Raw genomic sequence first — 16,556 nt, 5'->3', positions numbered from 1 at the left:
GATGCCCCCCTCCTGGTCAGGGGTCCTTGCACCCAGTTGTGTGATGCCCTTTGCTGGTTGGAGGTCTTTGATCCCATATGTGTATTGCCCCTGCTGGTTGGAGGTCTTTGATCCCATATGTGTGATGTCCCCTGCTAGTTGGAGGTCCTTGCACCCACTTCTGTGAGGTCCTGCAGCTTCACTGTTGGAAACCAAACCTTTATTGTTTTAACAGGATTTGATCGCCACCTGCTGGGTATGCTCCTCATTGCAAAAGAGCAAGGGATTCCAGTGCCAGAGCTCTACACCGATCCAGCCTTTACAAAAAGGTGACTACTCTGCCTTAGCGTGATTTAAAGCCTATCTGTCAGAAAAGTAAAAAACAAAGGAACTGCCATCAGATATAAAGTGAAGGCACTTAGAGATTATTTCTTGTATCTGCAGCAGCCTCCAAATAATTCTTGTTACACCCAAATGCTGGGTTCTTCTAAGGGACTTCAGAATTTCCTTTAGCGCTTGCCTGCCATTGTAGCAGAAAAGTATCCAGAACAGTTGCAGTTCCTTTAAGTGCCGGTGTTCCGTGAGAATTGCCTACCCGTGAGAAAAACCTACCCTCGTCACTTCCGGTGCACCCTCATTGTCTGTAACGCGGCGGTGACATTAAAACAGCTGCCCGACAATATGAATCATCTCCGCTCCTTCCCCTGACACTTCACTGATGTCGGCTAGTAAATATAAAAGCGCCGCCGGGTGTATGAGAAGATACATAACGGACCCGCCAGCCGCTTTTATATTTACTCGCCGACATCAGTGAAGTGACAGGGGAAGGAGCGGAGTTGATTCATATTGTCGGGCAGCTGTTGTAATGTCACCGCCGCGTGGGTAGCTTTTTTTCACGGACACCCTAATACTGTCATACTACTGCGCATGCCCAGTAGTCAGCTCCTTATCTTTTTCATTCGGTTTCCGGGGCTCTGAGCATGCGCAGTGCTGCACTGCTCAGCTGTTCCTGCCCGGAAGTGACGAAGGTAGGTTTTTCCCACGGGGTAGGTAAATCTCACGTTACACCGGCTCACATTTCTGCGATGCGGGGACGCTGCGAATATACAGTCAATTAAAAGTTAACGACACCCCCAGATCAGATCACATATCGCAGTGCGATCTGAAAGTTCGCACAGAATAAGATCGCACTAGTGTGAACCACCGTGCGATCTGATTCTGCTGCGCACCAAAAAAAAGGTCCTGTGCGAGTTGGGTGCGATTGCGGTGCGAATTCAGCTATACAAACTGTATGGCTGAATTTGCACCACACAGAGATCACATGTAATTTAGGAGCAGTGCGCTCCGAATTACATGCGATCTCTGTGATCGCACAAATGTGAACCGGCACTAAAACTTTTAATCATTATAAAATTAAACAGCACTATAATCACAACAACTCTAATGCATTTCTATCTCACAGGACCTTAGTCATAGCTGGTTTGTGAGAAACATACACATAATTAAAAACCCCACCTATAGTGCAATCTTGATTATTTACACAATAAACAGTAATCAATAATTAAAAAAAAAAAAACATAATCCATTAAAAAGCCAAAGCATTAGTACGAATTATCAGAACCTTTCCGTAAAGAAGGATACTAATTACGTTAAAAAAAAATATATATTTTATTTAAAATTCAATTTTTTTAAAATTTTGATAAAAAAATTCATAAAAATTAAATAAAAAAAATAAATACATAGAGGGAGCAAAGTATGGGACTCACGGAACCAGCAAATAAGCTTTGCTCACCCGGCGCTTAAAATACCCTAAATAAATAAATAAAGAAAGCTGCTGCTATACTTTAAATCAATCACAAAACAGGTGCATGAAAACAGATATACAGAACCAATGGCTCAAAAACTCCTTCATACACTAGCAGCGCTGCTGTTCACATTAAATGAACATAAATGTTAAAATCAAAGGAAAGTCCATGCATAAAGTCCCAAATAGAAATAGATGCTGGAATTGGTGAATCCTTGTAGGGAACCAGAAGCAGACCTCCACCACACCGCTATGTGCACCCCAATGTGGGAACACTTACCAGATATATTCTGTTAATGCGCCAAACCTATCAGTCAGTGGGGAACCTCTTAGTCTCCTTCAACCATCCGCAATCTCAATTTCAATGGGACCCCCGTGGGTAACACAATGTGATCACCTTACCAGCATATGGACCATTTGCATAGGGAATAATGATAAAACAACATAGCGTAATCCAGTAAAGATGCGCTTTTATTCCCAAACATTAAACCCTCAACAGTTGCACTTACAATATGCACAAATATAAAAGCATGATGAAAGCCAGTAGTCCTACCACCGTCTCCCGTTCTGTTCGCCCGCAGCCCGGTACCTGGCTGCGAGCCTCGCGGAGTCGGCGTGTGACGAGGGCTTCCTGCGTCATTACGTGGCCACGCCCTGACTCGTTTCGTCAGCGAATGACTTCTACCGAGGGCGTCATGTATGAAGCAGTTTTTGAGCCATTGGTTCTGTATATCTGTTTTCATGCACCTGTTTTGTGAAAAAAATAAATACGTTCTGGCTGCACTCTTTCAATACCAAAAAAAAGGGGGCACAATTGTGAAGGCCCCCTAACATGTCAGGACACATTATAAATGTTAGTCAAAGATGTAATTTGACTTCCACAGTAATGCTTGCCTATCCTAGTGAAATGTCACAAAGTACATCCTACATATTGTACAAAAAAGTCACATAAATCACAATTAATGAATTGAATAATAGAAAACCCATCCCCTGAAAAACATTTAAAAAAGTTTTCCTGTGGTACTTACAATACCTATAGGTAGTCTAACCACAACCGTTTGGAGCCCCTCTGTCCTCTTCCCACGGCGCCCCTCTGTCCTCTTCCCACGGCGCCCCTCTGTCCTCTTCCCACGGCGTTCCCCCTGTCCCCCTCCCACGGCGTTCCCCCAGTCCCTCTCCCACGGCGTTCCCCCAGTCCCCCTCCCACGGCGTTCCCCCAGTCCCCCTCCCACGGCGTTCCCCCAGTCCCCCTCCCACGGCGTTCCCCCAGTCCCCCTCCCACGGCGTTCCCCCAGTCCCCCTCCCACGGCGTTCCCCCTGTCCCCCTCCCACGGCGTTCCCCCTGTCCCCCTCCCACGGCGTTCCCCCTGTCCCCCTCCCACGGCGTTCCCCCTGTCCCCCTCCCACGGCGTTCCCCCTGTCCCCCTCCCACGGCGTTCCCCCTGTCCCCCTCCCACGGCGTTCCCCCTGTCCCCCTCCCACGGCGTTCCCCCTGTCCCCCTCCCACGGCGTTCCCCCTGTCCCCCTCCCACGGCGTTCCCCCTGTCCCCCTCCCACGGCGTTCCCCCTGTCCCCCTCCCACGGCGTTCCCCCTGTCCCCCTCCCACGGCGTTCCCCCAGTCCCCCTCCCACGGCGTTCCCCCAGTCCCCCTCCCACAGCGATGACAGGGCGGGTCTTAAACAAGAAGGGGCGTGTCCTTGGCAAGAAGGGGTGGGTCATATTTAAATTAGGGTGTGCACAAGTTTAGTCAGGCCTAGGACAGCACAAAACCTAAATACACCACTGCTTCCACCACTGCTTATGCATGATGTAGAATTGGTGTACTACCCTACACCCATTCTCTACCCCCCTTGACTTCCCATGGTTAGCATGGAGTGTGCACTGCACGAGTGGCCAATCAGTTGCTTTTTGCAGCAGCTAGAAAGTAGTTCTGCATGCACAGTGTGTTTTTTGCGTCAGCTGTGGGTAGATACGGAGGAAAGTGGGTATGTTGGAGCACAGTGTGACAGCAGTAGCTTTCAGAACAGGCATGCTGTTACTGTGCCACCTAAAGCAATGATCTCTAAACTGCAGCCCAGGGTCAAGACGCATCTCTTTGCTTGCTTTTATACTGCCCCTGAGGCACTGTTTCATTCACTGACTCCAAAGAAGGGCACAATTCCTCCCAATGACACCAATGATGGGGCACATTCCTACCAATGACATCAATGATGGAATACAGTTGCTCTCAATGACACCAAGAATAGGGCCCAACGACAACATTGATGGGGCACAATTCCTCCCAATGACACCCATGATGGGGCACTATTCCTCCCACTGACCCCAATGATGAGGGATTGTTTACTCCGACTGATACTGGGACATTTTGTACTCCCTATGGCCACAGTTCAGCCCCACTAAAGTCTGAAGGACAGTTTACCTGGCCCTTTGTTTGAAAAGTTTGGAGACCCCCGATCTAGAGTATGCATTGAAGGGGACACCTCTTCCTACCACTGCACCCAGGGACAGCTGCCTCTCCTGCCCACCTCTTGTCCGTAAAGGCATCTGCTGGCTTTTAAAGTTTTTAGCAGTAGGTTTTTGAAAATGTGAGATCAGAATCCCAGACAGTCCCAGAATTAATATCACCAGTTAAAGTAAGATCCAAAAAATTAGTAGTTGGATTACTCCAATTAAAAGTAAAGGAGAGACTTAGAATATTATTATTGATATGTAACATGGAATACTTCAGATCTTCCTCTGGTCTGCTCCAGGTTATGAGAAGGTCATCTATGAAATGACCGTACCAAAATGTGAAACCTAAAAATTGGTTATTACCTAAAAAGATGCAGCACCCTTCCCATAAACCCACATAAAGGTTGGTGAGTGAGGGTGGAAATTTCACCCCCTTTGAGGCTCCCCATTTATACAGGTAATAAGTGCCATTAAAAAAAAAAAATAGTAAAAATTCTACAGAAATGAAAGCGTTTGTTACCCCAACACTTCATATTCCTGATATGTGCCTGCTGTACCACGTAGTTGTGTGAGAAGGTCTCCTGTTCTCTTTATATTGCTTCCTTTGTGTGAAATCCTTGGTGATCCTGTCAGTCCCTCTGCTTTCCTTTTAAAAACTGACCACACTAAGCAGGAGAGCACACCGAGGTCAGTTCTCTAGCTATGCTCAGAACTTGGTGTACTCTCCTCCGATGATCAGACTTTTCCTGACATGCCCCCGCTGCACAGCCATACACTGGGAAGCTCAGTCTGCTGCTGCTTATCCTCCCCCAGCTCTTATGCAGCTGAGAACAGAGGGAATGTGATCACTTATAAAAAAAAAAATGGGAAAAAGGTATTTATCATTTTTTATATATCTATACACAAATGTTTTTTGCCTTTTCATTAATATTTTAAACTGAATGGGTTGTATTACAAGGTGATCGTTTACAATCACTTTAATATGAAGGAATGTAACTTCTCTGCATGACCCCTATACTAGACCCCTGTACTGGCTTTGTTGATGCTGGAGAACCTGAAATGCAAAATTGATAGGCATAGAAGAATAAAGGGCTTTCACATCTACAGTTCAGCATAAATTTCCTACCACAAGGTTAAAATGTGCAGTTGTTTAACATTTTATGCTGCAATACAGTATCTGTCAATGGAAACACTCAGGGATTTGGAGGGGTGTCCACATACTTGTGGCTATAAGAGCAGGTTCACATACAGGCGACCCGACTTCTCGGGCGACCGGTGAAGTCGCGGTGCACAGCTCGCACCGCGACCTCGGAGCGGCATGCACGGACTTCATATCATTGAAGTCAATGCAGGTCGCCCCAAAGTAGTACAGGACCCTTTTTCTAAGTCGGAGCGACTTGTGTCGCTCCTATTAGAACGGGTCCTGTGCTACTCTATGGCAGGCGACCCACGGCGACTTGTCAGGCGACCAGGTCGCCTGACAAGTTGCCCCAGTGTGAACGGGGTCTTAAGGTAGGTGTGATGGTCAGATGTCTACAAAACTTGCCAAATATTCTCTGAAAAGAAAAAGGAATAAGAGGGGATGGAGTACTTAATAGCAACACAAATGATGGATTGTCTTCACTTGTATGTCATTGTTTTGTCATATGCCAGATCATCTTCTTTTTCTCTTGCAGTGGTGGAGGTGGAAATTTTGTCCTTTCCACCAGTCTCGTGGGCTACACCAATGTCCATGGAGCTGTAGTCCCCATGATACATGATGGATACGGCTTTTTCTATAGAATCCGGGATGACAGGTAGGTTTACATTTGGCCTTGACATACATTACTCCTCCATTATTGAGCTTAAAAGGGGTATTAAACCCAAAACTTAAAATGTATTCTTTTGCAGCTTACCAATCATTAGATGTGGTGGCTGCATACGATTTCTTTTTTTTTTTTAGGCTTTTTCCCCTGGTGATCTGACCAGTAACACACCTCCTGTATTAGTCAGACACAACTCTGGAGGAATGAGACCAGGAGGCACAGCAGCATTGCAAGCCTATGAGGAGAGGAATGTTAAATGTATTAGAAAATTTAGAACCACTAACAAACTGAAACCCAACTTACAGAAGTTTTTTTCCTTTTGGGATAAAAGTTTGGCATGAATAAATAAAAGCAGAGCCTTTTATTCATCCCTGCCAGCATTAAGTGGTCTGTCTCATCCGTGTAAACTGATACATTCTGCTGGAGAGCTGAAAAAGCTGTGCTTTCAAACAACAGACTTGCTGGCTAGATCACCAGATGAGAATAGAAGAAAGAAAGCCTAAAAAAGGAAACTCATGCAGTCATCACATCAAAGAATTTGTAAGCTGCAATATAATAAACATTTGCTTTAATCTATAAGGCTTAGAACAAGGTCCAGAATGCAGTTAACTATACCAGCCAGTCAGTATTTATTTTTCACTGATCTAACTTCAGTGAATTTTAATTGGCTGTTAAAGGTTATGACACGCTATCCCTGCTCTTTGCACATGCTGAAAAGGCATGCAAGTGTCACATAAATAGAGATCTTCAATCATATTGAAATTTGTCTCTTTTTATATTTTATTGACCCAGTTAGGCTGATCTTTAGCAGCTCTGCTGGTATATTTAGCATTGTTAAAGGATAATTACACTTATGTGGAAAAAGATATAGCAAATAAAAGAAAATAGTATTAAATATACCATTGCTACATAACCAATATAGTAATTTATTATTTTTAAAAAATACTTTTCCATTTCAAACTGCAGCTGCTGTAATTTTCTGCAAAATGTAATACAATGCTGCAACCTGGAGGCCTTCTGTACCTTCGGTATGAAACTCCCCAGAAATGTAATTTCCTATTTGAGTGATTGGCTCACTGATTTTGCCAGATGTCCATCAAGATAGAAGTCTAGTGTTAGACATCCCCTTTAAAGAGGAAGTAAACCCTCCTATACAACTTGTACCTATAGGTAAGCCTATGATAAGGCTTACCTATAGGTACTGTAAATATCTCCTAAACATGTACCGTTTAGGAGATATTTACCTTACATGCAGCCAGTGACGTCACTGGCACATGCGCTCTGAAGGAACGGCCGCTCGTGCCGTTCCTTCACAGTCCCGTGCTGTGACTGTCAGCTCTTGCGCGCTTGCGCGGGAGTGACGAGTGACGTCACCGCGGATCCGGCCAATCAGATGGCCGGATGCCGCGATCCCGGAAGATGGGCGACTGGACATGTCGCCCGTCATAGAGGTGAGTGAGCGGCACGGCGGGGGCTCGTTCTAAGGTAAGTATTGCATAATGAGTTAGTATGCGATGCATACTAGCTCATTATGTCTTTCTCTTGCAGGGTGAAAAAAAGAAAAAAAAAAAATTTGAGTTTACAACCTTTAATAGAAAGTTCAGTTTTGGTGAGATACTCCCCATTGGTTACCCAATTCCTGCCTGGCCTATAGCAGATTGACGGTCGGGCAGGGGTTTCATTGTTCTGAGTGGACGTCATATGATGTCCTTCAGGATGGCCGCTTGTACAGCCCCCCGGGGGCATGCAGCATGGGGACACACCGCATCACCGATCACTGTACAGAGTCTGACGTAGGTCAGGGGTCTCCAAACTGCGGTCCCGCAAACTGAATGGGGCCCTTTGTTTGCCTTTATCTGGCCCTTGGGGCACTATTCCTCCTGCTTACACCAAAGACGGGGAATGCTTTCTCCCACTAACACCAGAGATGGGGAACTAATTCTCCCACTGATACCAATTATCGGGGAACTATTCCTCTCACTGACACCAGAGCTGGGGAACTAATTCTCCAACTGACACCAAAAATGGGGCACTAATTCTCCCACTGACACCAAAAATGGGGCACTAATTCTCCCACCGACACAAATGGTGCCATTTTTTTTTACTCCCATTGACCGCCAAGCCTATGATATAGTTTACTCCCACTGATGCCATATCCAGCCCCCCTAAAGTTCGAAGGGCATTAAACTGGCATTTGTTTCATAAGTTTGGAGACCCCTGATGTAGGCTCTTCAGCTGTGTCCAATCACCTGCCTTTACACGCTTATATACTTTAATGACATCCCAGTCTTAGTCCGTAGGGTTCAATATTGATTTTGCCCACCCTTTGCAGCTATAACAGCTTCAACTCTTCTGGGAAGGCTGTCCACAAGGTTTAGGAGTGTGTCTATGGGAATGTTTGACCATTTTTCCAGAAGTGCATTCATGAGGTCAGGCACTGTTGTTGGATAAGAAGGCCTGGCTCGCAGTCTCCCCTCTAATTTATCCCAAAGGTGTTCTATCGGGTTGAGGTTAAGTCTCTGTGCAGGCCAGTCAAGTTCCTCCACCCCAAACTCTCTCATCCATGTTTTTATTACAGGTCTTTCTTTGCGCACTGGTGTGCAGTCATGTTGGAACAGGAAGGGGCCACTCTTAAACTGTTACCACAAAGTTGGGAGGATGAAATTGTCCAAAATTACTTGGTATGCTGACACAGGGAGTTCGGCTGGCATCAGAATTATCAGAAGTCTGCTCTGGTTCCTTCCACAAAGCTGGACTATCTGGGTCTGACTCTGGATTCGCCTCTAGCCAGAGTGTTCCTTCCTCTGGACAAACTCCAGAAATTGCTTGCTGCAATTGATCTCCTGCTGTGCAGGAGGTGGTCATCCCTCCACATTTGCATGCGGGTGCTGGGCCTGATGGTTTCTACCTCAAAGGCGGTCCCATTTGCACAGTTATGAGGTTCCTGCAAAGGCAGAAGCCAAATTGGACAAGTGTCTGAAGTCTCTGGACAATCAGATCGGGCTGAGCCTGGAAACCAAAGGGTCTGTAGTCTGGTGGCTTCGCTCTCCATCTCTTCGTCAGGGAAAATCCTTTCTCCCCTTGTATTGGACAGTGGTCACCATGGATGCCAGTATGTCCGGGGGGGAGGTGTCCTGAGCCGGAGCTCCACTCAGGATGTTTGGACACTGGAAGAGTCCAGACCCCACCAATCAATGTCCTGGAACGAACTCCAAGCGGTCAGACTGTGCCTGAATCACTGGACGGATAGTCTTCAGGGGTGTCCAGTGCGAATCCGATCAGACAACGCAACGGCCGTGGCTTATGTCAATCACTGGGGTGGAACAAGGAGTGTGTTTAGCAGCTTTGGAGGTAGCCAGAATTCTACGGTTGGCAGAACGTTTCATCCTGGCCCTCTCCATCATATACATTCCAGGGGTGGAAAATTGTCGGTCGGATTATCTCAGTCGGCGGGTGTTGGACTAAGGGGAGCGTTTCCTTCATCTGGATGTGTTTCATCAGTTGTGTCTCCAGTGGGGCATCCCGATCTGTTGGCGTCTCGGCTCAACAGAAAGGTGCAGAGGTTTGTGGCACGGTCACGGGATCCTCTGGCGGACACCGCAGACTCACTGGTAGCCCCATGGGGCCAGTATCGTCTTATTTACGCCTTTCCTCCTCTCAAGCTTCTGCTGAGACTCTTGTGCAGGATCGAGGCAGAAGGGATTCCAATCATTTTACTGGCCCCGGACTAGCCTCGCCGGTCTTGGTACGCCAACCTGGTGCGGCTGGTTGCTGACGTCCCTTGGAGACTGCCTCTCTTGGAGGATCTGTTGCCCCAAGGGCCGATCTTCCCTCCTGCTTTACAGTTGCTGGCTTTGATGGCTTGGCTGTATAAAGCTTAGTGCTGAAGGATAGAGGTTTGTCTGGATCGGTGGTTCCAATACTGTTGATAGCTAGGAAGTCTACCTCTGGGAAGAACTACTATCGTACGTGGAAAACGTACATTTCGTGGTATGAGTCACTTGGTGTTCACCCTCGCTCTTTCTCGGTGACTTGGGTCTTCACCTTTCTGTAATGGGGGGTTGGGCAGAAATTGACTTTGAGTACCATCAAGGGCCAGGTTTCGGCCTTGGCGGTCTTCTTTCAACAATCCTTGGCCACACTCTCCCTGGCGCGTACCTTTTATTCAGGGGGCTTGACATTTGGCTCCAGCAGTGCGGTCTCCACTACCGCCTTGGGATCTTAACTTGGTGCTTTTAGTCCCCCAGAAGCCTCCCTTTGAAGATATTCAGGAGATTCCCCTGCTTTTTTGGTGGTTGTCACCTCGCACAGGGTGTCGGAATTGACAGCATTGTCTTGCCGCACCCCTTACTTGGTGATCCACAAAGATAAGGTGGTTTTTTGCCCTTGTCCGTCATTCCTTCCAAAGGTTTTCTCTGATTTCCTTTTGAATGAGGACATTGTGTTGCCTTCCCTGTGTCCCAGGCTGAAACCTGCCCTGGATGTGGTTCGGGCAATTTGGGTGTACCTGGCAGCTACGGAGTCGTTTAGGAAGTCACTCACTATTTGTACTCACAGATGGGCCTCGAAAAGCACTGTCTGCTTCGTCTGTGACTATTTCTAGATGGATCAGACAGACTGTGCCTGTTCGATTAAGGATCCAGTTTCTCCCTTCCCTGTGAAGGCGCACTCTGCTCAGGCGCTCAGTGCTTCTGGGCCTTCCGTCATCAGGAGTCGGTGACGCAGGTGTGCAAGGTGGCTACCTGGTCTTCGGTGCACACTTTCACAAAGTTTTCTAAAGTGGATGTGTTGGCATCTGCGAATGCCTCTTTTGGCCTCAAGGTTTTGCAGGCTGCTGTTAAGAGGGTCTGTTCCTTCTTTGGGGAAGTTTTGTTCAGGTGGGCTTCATTTGTTTTTGTTTGAGCTCCTGTTACCTGGTTGGCTATGGTATAGCCTTGGGGAATTTTTTTGCTGTTCCCACCCCTCATGTTTTGACACAGCTTTGGGACATCCCACTGGTCTAGATTTTCGGGAGCTGTGTCTGTAAAAGAACAAAAGAGAAAATGGGATTTTTTACTTGCCAATCAATTTCTCTAATGGTCATTGACGGACACAGCTCCCACCCCTCTGTGGAGTTGTAATACTTCTGACACCACTTGTGAAGAAACTGAATACCTATAGCAGAGAGAGGGAGTATACTCCCTGGGACTGCCCATAGGCGTAGTTGAGCCTTTTTTTCTGCTTAGTGTCCTACTCCTGTTGGAGGCAGTATAACCCACTGGTCAAGATCCTCAGGAAATGTGTCCGTCAATGAACATCAGAGAAATTGATTTTACAGTAAGGCCTCTTTCACACGGAGCGGACCGTATTGCGATACGCTCCGGCACTTTTTTTTTTTTTTTTTTACGGACACGTATGTCCGCATATCATCCCATCCGTTTGCGGATGATATACGGACATAATGTATGTCTATGGGATTGCAGATGTCAGCGGATGACACCGGCTGACATCCGATTTTGCGTCCTTTCTGTTTTTTAAACGGAAGAAAAAATAGGGTTCTGTTCCGTTCCAAAAAACGGAACAGAACTGAAAGGACGCAAATCGGATGTCAGCGGATGCTCATCCGCTGACATCCGCAATCCCATTGACATTCATTATGTCCATATATCACCCGCAAACGGATGGGGTGATATATGGACATACGGAATGCCCGTGTGGAAGGGGCCTTAGTCAAAAAATCCCATTGTTTTCTAAATTTTATAACCGAAACTAGGGAAAACTTTTTTTTCCCCCAATTTTTTGATCTTTTTTTCGTTTGTTTAGCAAAAAAATAAAAATAGAAAACAGTGGTGATTTAATACCACCAAGAGAAAGCTCTATCTGTCTCAAAAAAAATGCATGACCGTGCTATTGTCATTCAAAGTGTGACCGAGCTGAAAGCTGAAAATTGGCCTGGACAGGAAGGAGATGAAAGTGCCCAGTATTGAAGTGGTTAAATACTTTTAAAGGGATGTAGACTCTGTAGCTTTCCTCATTTAAACTGAGAGTGCACCAGGTGTTAATAATGAACCAGACCCTCCCAATCAGAATCAGTCTGAAAAGATAGGAATCTGCAACGAAGTTTGATAAAATCCTTGCAGTCGGCATAGACCACCCAGAGGGGATTGTTTTGTTTTTTGTTTTTTTGCTCAACAAAAGTGGAATTACATTATGAATCCAAGGCATAGAAAAGGGAAATATTTTACATGCAGTCAATGACTAATTTAGTTGCTCACAGTTTTTTTTGCTGATGTCTTTTATTTAAAGCGGAGCTCCACCTAAAAGGAGCAGCTCTGCTTGTTCGCTCCGACCCCCCCCCCCCCCTCCACTGTCATATTTAGCACTTTTTGGGGGGGAGTGGATACTTGTCAAAACCAGGTACCGCACCACGATAGTGGCATTCTACAAAATTTCCTGCCTGCCTTCTGGGAGACACACAGGTCACAGAAGAGTTCAGTAGGACCATTCAGACTCACGCGTGCGCAGTAAGAAACAGGCTGCAAAGCCGCGAGGCTTCACTTCCTGTTTCCCTTAGTGAAGATGTCGATGCCTGCACCCAAAGCGGATTGACAAATCTGCTAGGGGTGCCGACATCACGAGATCCCTGGACAGGTAAGTGTCTTTGTATTAAAAGTCAGCAGCTACAGTATTTGTAGCTGCTGATTTTTATTTTATTTTTTTTCATTTTTTTTTACAGGCTAGAACTCCGCTTTCAGTTAATTCATTTTTTACTTATACCTATCACCCGAGTTGTGGCTTTAACTATTTTTACTTACGGTGCGCCTTGTGCAAAAAAAGCAGAAGTCCATGTTCCCTGTATCCAGGAGACTTGAACCCCAACCAGGGTTCCTCTTTCATCTTTATAATGCACTATGAGAAACTATAAAGGGACAGTTTTATTGGTTGTTGCAAATACTGGACATGTTGAACTTTTAGGGACCTTGAGGCATAAAGCTCAGTATTTTAAGGTGTGTCTGTGTCGCTTTAGGTTTGTAGCTGCCTGCACCGCCTGGAAGTCCTGCCCGGAGACAGACGCTGTAAAGCTCCTGCGGACGGTGTTCCAGAACTTTCAGGAGATGGTCCAGCTGATGGTGAATGCCCAGCTGTAGTCTGGGAGGAGGTTGTCGAGAACGCACTGTCGTCTTCAGTTAATCACTAACAATGCACATTACTGGCACAAGGTTTACACTTCCTATCAGAGCAATACTTGTATATCTAGGTGCTGCAAGCTTACAGACAGAGTCTGGTTTATTGTTCTTAAATATCATGCAGAGGTTTGTAACGCAGCATGGGCTGTGGATAATCAAGATCCTTGTCTTTTGACTGTGATCACCGGACATAGAATTGTTGTCTAAAAACCATGTATAAACCAATGTCTTTTAGCCTGTAACTGGGAGAATAGAATTATTAAAGTGTAAATCCACCCTAAAACTAAAATCCCTGCTTCTATAGACATCCACAATCTAACACTAACCTATCTACACCTGTAAAGAAGAAATCAGTATACATACCTTTTTTTAAGCCGATCCGGTCTCCAGCGGCGGAAGCTCTGCAGAGGACACGGCCGACAACGGCTGTAAAATGAATGGGGAGTGATTTCACCCATAGAGTTACTATGGGGCTTCCATTGTCAAATGTGTCCTCTGCACCCAGCAAAGTCGCGGCTCACAGCTCAACGTGGGATTGGATCACTTAAAAAGTTATGTATACTGATTTCTTCTTTACAGGGTTAGATAGGTTAGTGTTAGATCATGGAGGTCTGTAAATGGAGGTCTTTTTTCAACCTCACAAACTATGTAACTATACGTAAGCGGTTCTTCACTGTCGGAGCAGTAAGGATGTGGAATTCTCTTCCACAAGCAGTGGTATCAGCAGGGAGCATCGATAGTTTCAAAAAACTATTAGATGGGCACCTTAAAGACCACAACATACAGGGGTATACAATGTACGGTTAACAGCAAACACACACACACATCATAGGTTGAACTGGATGGACTGATGTCTTTTTTTCAACCTCACAAACTATGTAACTATGTAAAAATGCAGGAATTTTAGTGTTAAGGTGGACTTCTACTTTAAACTTTATTTTTTTTTTTCAATTTTCTGCAGCTGTAAGATTCTTACTTAAATTAGATGCTGCCTCTCTGTAATAGAATCCAAACCAGAACAGAAACAAAAAAAAATGCAGACTTTAACCACCTCCCTCCTTTTTATGTGGTTTAGCAAGGTTCAAAGAGGACAGACCCAATATAAAAAAAAATTAGGGGTAAATGGGATAGATACCTCCAAAAAGGTGATTTACCAGGCTTTGTACTAAGTTCCAGAAGGGCATGATTGCCGGGCACCTCCAGTAAATATGATAAAGTGTGCCTTTATTACGACGGTTACTGCCAGCAACGATCAGTGCTGGCAGGATAAATAGTGTGGAGTACATCTGGCGTTAAGTACCAAAAGTAGAGTATTTTATACGCATTTTCTTTGTAAAGAGTACAGAGGAAACTCTTGGCCGCCTGAGACCAGACCACCTGCCACACATCCAAAGAATTTCGCCAGCCCATATTTAATGTATATAAAGTGATCGAAGAATAACTGCAGCTCTTAAGGCAGGATGTAGGAGAAGGGGCGTTGCAAAAGGGATATTGGGGTAAGCAGTCCAATAAAGTTTAGTAAGAGATTAAAAAAAAAAAGGGGGGGGGGGGAAACAGGGCCTTACATTTTTAAAAATGCAAGGCACCTGTCCCCCAGCTGCAATCACAATCCAGAGAGAAAGGAATGTTTTTCTCTATGGGTAATGTGCACCCATCCTATGGGATAAAGTTGTGGATCACTCTTCAGAGGGCATTGCTAATTTAAATGAGCCCTTAAAGATATAAGAAGCCATTGGGTGAATGAACTGCCCACTGCCCTCCTGTAACTAAGATATCAGTTTGGGCTGAGTGTACCCTTTAACTGCTTACTGACTGTATAACATATATATTGCACACAATGGCACTACTGCACAAGATCTTGTACCTAGTACGTGATCCTGCACTTCCGAGTCTGGGGCGTGCATGCACGCGACTGGCAACCTGCTCCTGCTGTGATTTTACACAGCGGGTGCTGATCTAACTCGATGTCCGCCGGCATCCGCCAGTCATTAGGCAGAGAGTCAGAACAGCGATCTGTAAACAAGGCAGATCGCCGTTCTGTCACTAGGGAAGGCATTGATCCTGTGTTCCTGCAAAGCGGGAACATGGATCAATGCCTTCACCTAGTAAAAGCACCTCCCACACAATGCACAAACACAGGTTATAGGCACACAGTTAACCCTTTGATTGCCCCCTGATGTTAACCACTTCCCAGCCAGTGTCATTAGTACAGTGACCGTACATATTTTTAGCACTGATCACTGTAATAATGTCACTGGTGCCCAAAAAGTGTCAGTTAGTGTCCGATTTGTCTGTCGCAATACCGCTGTCCCGATAAGTCGCTGTTCGCTGCCATTGCTAATAAAAAAGTAAAAATTCAATAAATATATCCCATAGTTTGTAGATGCGATAACTAACTTTTGTGCAAACCAATCAATATACGCTTACTGTGATTTTTTTTTTACCAAAAATATGTAGCAGAATACATATTGACCTAAATTGATGAATTCGATTTTTTTCATTTTCAGAAAGTAAAAAATATTACTTTTTTTTTAATTTTTCAGAATTGTTGATCTTTTTTTTTTGTTTATAGCCCAATGCAAAAAACGCAGAGATGATCAAATACCACCAAAAGAAAGCTCTAATGTGGGAATAAAAAGACATACATTTTATTTGGGTACAGCGCTGCATGACTTGGCAATTTTAGCTTACAGTTACACAGTGCCGTGTCGCAAAAAATATAAAAGGTAAATCTTCCAGAAGTCAATTGGTTTAATGTGAGTGTATTCTTGTCCATAGCTGCTACTTGCTGCTAAACACATCTCTGCATCCTACAATGCATCAGCTCTGTCTGTAACTGGAAGCACAATGCAAACCAAATGCAATCATCTTTGTATGAAACATTACTGAATCAATGCAATTTAGCAGGAAAATCACATAAGCCAACACTCATTTGTCTTCACGTAAACCAGTGTCAGCAGTTTTAGAGTAGCCTTTGGGGCTGATTTACTAAAACTGAAGAGTGCAAAATCTGGTGTAGCTGTGCATGGTAGCCAATCCTTACCTAATCTCCAAACTGATTGGTTTCTATGCAGAGTTGCACCAGATTTTGCACTCTCCAGTTTTAGTAAATCACCCCCTATGAGTATAATAATGCCGCAGTTTTATTCTGGTTTGTTTTTAATTATTGCCTTATGAAGAAAGCTTGAATAGCAGATATGAAACAAACGTCTATGTTTAGACGCATGATCTTTGGAACAAGTAGACATCATATAAAAAAAACAATTGATTTTTTTTTTTTTTTTGGGGGGGGGGGGGGGGTACTTTTTAAGGTCATTCTGAAAGTGATATTTCTGGATTGCACCCTGTGA

The 16,556-nt window shown here is 45.1% G+C and overlaps 1 protein-coding gene across 1 annotated transcript in view; it reads left to right on the top strand.

The window, feature by feature from the left end:
- CROT (carnitine O-octanoyltransferase) overlaps positions 1-13,312 on the top strand; it is an 80,391-nt gene extending 67,079 nt beyond the window's left edge. The window contains exons 14-16 of the mRNA XM_082257974.1: positions 215-308; positions 5,912-6,031; positions 13,047-13,312. Of these exons, the coding sequence (XP_082114100.1) occupies positions 215-308; positions 5,912-6,031; positions 13,047-13,167 (335 nt within the window). The 3' untranslated portion in view covers positions 13,168-13,312. The remainder of the gene's footprint in view (positions 1-214; positions 309-5,911; positions 6,032-13,046) is intronic.
- Positions 13,313-16,556: the final 3,244 nt, after the last annotated feature.

The sequence above is a fragment of the Pelophylax lessonae genome (assembly GCF_965119305.1).
Source record: "Pelophylax lessonae genome assembly, chromosome: 5".
Classification (NCBI taxonomy): Eukaryota; Metazoa; Chordata; class Amphibia; order Anura; family Ranidae; genus Pelophylax; species Pelophylax lessonae.
The sequence above is the reverse complement of the archived record's forward strand: the minus strand, read 5'-3'. Positions and strand labels throughout refer to the sequence as shown.